This window comes from Cryptotermes secundus, unplaced genomic scaffold (genome assembly GCF_002891405.2).
Source record: "Cryptotermes secundus unplaced genomic scaffold, Csec_1.0 scaffold1465, whole genome shotgun sequence".
NCBI classification, from domain to species: domain Eukaryota; kingdom Metazoa; phylum Arthropoda; class Insecta; order Blattodea; family Kalotermitidae; genus Cryptotermes; species Cryptotermes secundus.
Window position 1 is genome coordinate 63,042 of NW_019742004.1, and position 5,949 is coordinate 68,990.

Consider the following 5,949-nt stretch of genomic DNA (forward strand, 5'->3'; position numbering starts at 1 on the left):
TCACAAAAGTCAATAAGCATTTGACCTCTGTGATTCCGTCTTCCTAGTCCATGTGATCCAACAATATTCTGATATGGTTCATCTCCAACGATGCTATTCCAGTCTCCCAATATGATGCTGTTTGTGTCTCCTCTTCCATCTTCCTGAAGAATTTCTTCAATTGTGTCATACACTTTTTCCACTTCATCATCTTCATACTCTGATGTTGGCATGTACACTTGCATAATATATATATATATATGATAACAAATAGTTAGTCCATTAAAGTTCCAACTAAATATATCAGCCACAGGTCTCTGTAGCTGTCAGTGATGTGTTGCCAAACATATATGTGAAACCCCGATGATACTTCACTGGACTGTTCTCTAGAAACGTTACAAACTGTAAAATAATGAATTCAAAACATTCAGATGTCATACTACAGATTATATCTGTGCAACACAAAACAATAAAATTTCTCCAGAAATTGCAAAATAGACTACTGAATTTCTGCTTCAGAGTAAAACAAAAATAATATCAAAGGGACGGATGAAGAACAAACAGGATGGCACCCCTTTCCATCCTATCTTACTTCAACATACAGAAAATAGGCTCACATATTTAATGAAACCACTGAAGACATGAAGTCACATTGTGAACCAAGTTTCATGAAATACGTATTCCAAAAGTGTGATATAATTACCCCCCCCCCAAAAAAAAAGATAACTGGAACTGGAAAAGGGCATTTTTTATTTAACACAAATTATTCATTGTATAACTAACAATTTACCACCAGTACTTTAGCATGGCATAATTTTATTAAATCCATATGCATTATTTGTCGCTATATTTCTTTACTGCATTGCAGACAGCCATAACAGTGTAGAACATAAGGCAGTAACAAGCAAGAAACTTCATTACATCAATGTGATGGCAGGTGAACACATGCACATATTAAATCTGTTTTTAAGTAACTACATAAAAATGGTAACATTTCTTTTAAATGGATGCTGGTTGGGTGAGAACTCCAGATGCTTGGATATCAGATAATCAGGAATTATTTTGTAAAACGAATGCAATGCTTAAGTGCTAATAGGAAAATCATCAGTTACTCAGAAAATACTATTATCACCAAACATGCTGTCTGTCTTTTAAAAGTATCCATCAAGATTAATTGATTATACCATTCTTCTTAATACCAATTATACAGTATTTGAAAAATACAAAATATATTTTACCTCTGAGAAATAGAGAACAATGTGAATGGAACAAATTACATAATGAGAAAATTAAAAATTAATACAGCTCTTTGCCTAGCAACTGGTCTATACACCACAGCATATAATCCTGGTTGGAAAGCAGCCACTCCGAAGACTGAGGACATGGAACTAAGCAGAATAATTGTGTATAAAATGAAACAGAATGAATGGGCATAAAACAAAAAACCATGTAAAAGACAGAAAGTAATAAGTTTGGTTTGTGTGAACACACAGAAATACTGGAAGAACATACAGGGCCAGAACAACTAAGTAAGCAATGTGAATGGGGGAACCAAAAACACTTTGGCTACAACAGACTGATAGTGATGGAAAGATGGATTTTGAAGGTGACTTGAATGATTTGTAGCTATAAGGTATGAAAACAGAAATAATAAAAATTTGAAAACATCAAGGTGATTTCAAATATCATAAAAATAATGTGACGTATTTGTGCTATGCAGAACATCCCCTCCTCCACCAGTGGTGACATAACAGCATTGGAGCACTGCCGCTGCTATGGTAACAGGCCAGTCAACACTCCACCCCCTCCCCTGCAATGACGTAACAGGGGACACTGCTGGTAACACGAGGCAATGAGGAACGGTATAAAAAGCCAGTGGAACAGTATGTGAGAGAGTGTCTGATCAGGAGTGACACAGTGTGGATCGTGAAGTCGCCGAGTGCAGCAGAAGTAATTGTGATATTGCCGATGTCAGTAATTGTGTAATTGTGAATTGTATGAATGTAAGAGCGAATGTTTAATAAATTCGCTAGATCCAGAACAGCGTGAAGTTATTTGTGGTGTGACATACACCCAACATGTGACAATTTGGTGTCAGAAGTGGTTTACGAACTTCAACACGCCTTGATGAATAATCGAATTTATGAGTACATCTAATGTTATCTTACAAAAAGAAAATGGACTCACAGCAGATGATGGAACTCCTGCGGAAAGAACTGAGGGCCGAGAGAGAATCTGCCGAGAAAAGGGCTGACAGGTGGAAAGCCCAGCGAGAAAAGATGGCCCCCAGGTGAGAAGAAATGGCCGCCTGGTGAGAAAAGATGGACCCCAACGAGAAAAGATGGCCGCCTGGTGAGAAAAGATGGACCCCGATGAGAAAAGATGGCTGCCATGCGAGAAGAGTTGGTCGGAGAAACAGAAGCCATCCGAGCAGAAACAAGAGCCATCCAAGCAAGGTCGGAAGCCAACATGAGATCCCACCAAGCTAAGACAGAGGCCAGCCATAAAGAGTTTCTATCCAGAATGGACGCCAACCGAGAAATGACGGAGGCGCCTCTAGAAGAGGAGAAGCCGGCCTCAGTGGACACAAAACCTGAGGTGGCACAAGAAGAAGAGGTCCCCGTAGAAGACGCCATAGTGATACCGGTTGGAGAATCTGAAGAAATGACATCAATTACCCGAAAAGAGACGATGGCCTGTCAAGAGATGGAGGCACGTCTAGAAGAAGAAGAGCCAACCTCAGTGGACATGAAACCTGAGGCGGCCCAACAAGAAGAGGTCCCCATAGAAGACGCCACAGTGATACCGGTCTGAAAACCTGAAGAAATGACGTCGATTACCCAGAAAGAGACGATGGCCTGCCCAGAAAAGATGGAGGCGCGTCTAGAAGAGAAAGAGCCGACATCAGTGGAAACGAAACCTGAGGTGGCCCAACAACAAGAAGCCAGACAAAGGATGGAAGAGGAGGCATAGGGGCAAGAAGCAAGCTGCAGGACATGGAGGGCCGAAGAAACTGACCCAAGGAGATTGTGGATACCGGATGAAGTTAGCTGCTGCCTGCAGGAAAATGTCCCATCATGCAACAGTGGCATGGTGCAAGAGGAATATTTTCAGAAAAATTATGACCCACAGAAATTGTGGACCTTGGAAAGAAGTAACCGCAGCCATAAGGAAGATTACATGCTGTACAGGATACAGGCAATGGCAATGTGGTACAAGGAACCCCGAAAGAACGGGTGCTTGGGAGGAGATATCAAATGAGACCTGAATGCGAAAATGGAATTAAGGACCAAGGCAACAAGCGGCCATTATACAAGAAAAAGAGAGCAACCATGATCAGTATCAGAGGGTACAGCTCAAGACATCTATCACCTCTGGGAAAAACAGATCCAGCCTATAAGACTCTCAAGAAGACGCTAGAGCTAAAAATCGTGAAGCGAGCAGTAGGAATTTCCAGCGGGTTACCAAAAATGACGAAATGCATCTTGTGGAGGGGTCAACCCCTCCAAAACGGAAAAAGATACTTCAAGCAGAGGAGGAGCTGGTAACATAGAAGTACTTGCCTCCCCAGTGAGAATGAATGTGTGATGGATGAAAGCGATGAGTGCATGTGAAACGACGGGATCTACAATCGATGGACCATGGAACTGTTCAGGACGAACAATCCTAAGAAGGGAGCGGATGTAACAGCCAGAGAATAGTCACTGCAAGAGGAGTAGCCGGACAAAAAGACGTTGCAAGAACAGCCTTCAAAGAATAGGAACAGGGATGCACCGTTAGGCTATTTGGGACAAACAGCCTTAAGGAGGTAGCAGTGTGACATATTTGCGCTATGCAGGACACCCCCTCCCCCACCAGCAGTGACATAACAGCATTGGAGCGCTGCCACTGCTACGGTAACAGGCCAGACAACACTCCGCGCCCCCCCTGTGGTTACATAACAGCACTTCCCACTGTGACGTAACAGGGGACACCGCTGGTAACACGAGGCAACAGGGAACGGTATAAAAAGCCGGCTGAGCAGTATGTGAGAGAGTGTGAGATCAGGAGTGACACTGTGGATCGTGAAGTCGCCGAGTGCAGCGGAAGTAATTGTGATACTGCCAATGGCAGTAATTGTGTAATTGTGAATTGTATGAATGTAAGAGTGAATGTGTAATAAATTCGCTAGATCCAGAACAGTGTGAAGTTATTTGTCGCGTGACACACACCCAACACGTGACAATAATATAGAATTGCACAGATAATAATAATGGAAATGCTCTGAATCTCTCTACCTGCACAACCCAACCTTACTGCAGCCACTAAGCTATGACAGTGTAAACACACAAAAAAAACCTGTACTAAGCATTGGAAGTGGTGTAAAGAGAACAAAATCAAAGCAGCTGCAAGGTGGTGAAAAGTATTATCTGGAAGAAGGAATGTACAGACCAGAGTTGTAGTTCTGGCAGAAAATAAGAAGTGGAGGAGAAATGCTTACTGTCCAAATAAATCTGCTTGAAAATATGTCACTAATTACAGTGGGTCAAGTGGAACAAAAGTTATAATTTGGTGGATCTTTAGGAACTGGAGGAGGTTTCCTTGGAATGGATATACCATCCATATCCAGCAGCTGCAGTCGAACTTCAAGGTCAAGGAGCATCTTGAATTCAGAGTCCTTGGTGGCACTTGTCATTGGATTTCCTGGAATGTTTCAAATTATCATTACCAAGTTGCTGTTACACTTTCACAAGCAATTTTAAATGGGTGTGAAGCTCAGTCCTTCCACATGTAAAACTATAGAATGAAGGCACATGAAAACAAAGGTGCTGAGGAGAATATCTGGATATAAAAGAAATTAAGTAACAGAAGAAACTCATAATATGCATTCTTGTGCTATGTACAGCTGTTCTGACTGTTTCATGGAGTGGTTCTGCTTTTTATATGGGGGGGGGGGGTGTGCGTGCGTGCTGCTAACTGGTATTCATTTCCTGCAATGTTCTGAATATTGCATATCAATGTTTGAGTCATTCATCATGTGTAAGTTATTTCTACTGATTTTGTATATATGGTATTTTTTAATGTGTTTGTTTTCCTTTTTTGTGTGATCTTATAACATCCATTATATTTGTTATGGTTCCTAAGCTTAATATGTGACTTCAGTATCCCAAATTACCATTATTATTTCTAACTGCTTGTATATTTCTTTGGTATCTACTGTGGAATGTTCTGCCAGTTTGTCCTATGTATTTTAGTGGACAGTCTAGGCATTTCATTCAGTAGATGCCAATTTTGTTGTATTTTTCTGTTCATGGATGTTTTATTATGTTTTGTACTGTGTTCTGCATTCTAAATGCTATCTTTATCCATGAACATCCATGAACAGACTAAAATGTATGAAGAAACTTACCCAAGAGGCAATTAATACCATCTGTCCAGTAGTCAAAGGCTTGCTGGTCAGGCGCTATAAAATCTAGACTGCGCGGTTCTCCATCTAATATTATAGAGAAAGCAAGATCAATCTTATCTTGATCAGCCTTCCGATTCCTGTACAAGGAAGAGCATACAATTAGCCTGGCACACTATACAAACGTGTTCATTTTGATCACATTTCTGGAACACCATACTCACAGCTTTAAATATTTATATGGAGACCTATAGGAAAGAATTTGGTACTATCTATATGCAAATTATCCAGCTTGGGGATTATCTATGCACTGAAGAATACCATCTTCTGGGATGTGATGTCATATAGTATGATTGGTGAACATCTACAAGACTGCATGGTACCAGATCAAAGAAAATGGTACTCCTCAAGGGCACAAATGTATGAACCTCAAATCTTACATATCTGTGGGCTATTTCCTTTTTTATTTTCTTTACTTGTTGAATTTATTGAAGAATGCTATGTCACATACAACATTTTCTATGTGGCAGCAAATTAGAATATAGTTCAATATTGCTAGGTGTGTGTGTGTGTGTGTATATATA

At 40.6% G+C, this 5,949-nt stretch overlaps 1 protein-coding gene across 1 annotated transcript in view; it reads right to left on the minus strand.

The window, feature by feature from the left end:
* Nucleotides 1-4,150: 4,150 nt before the first annotated feature.
* The window catches only part of LOC111872988 (engulfment and cell motility protein 1), a 15,585-nt gene continuing 13,786 nt past the window's right edge, over nt 4,151-5,949 (minus strand). The window contains exons 4-5 of the mRNA XM_023867332.2: nt 5,369-5,505; nt 4,151-4,662 (exon numbers count right to left, since the gene is read on the minus strand). Coding sequence (XP_023723100.1) covers nt 4,505-4,662; nt 5,369-5,505 — 295 coding nt within the window. The 3' untranslated portion in view covers nt 4,151-4,504. The remainder of the gene's footprint in view (nt 4,663-5,368; nt 5,506-5,949) is intronic.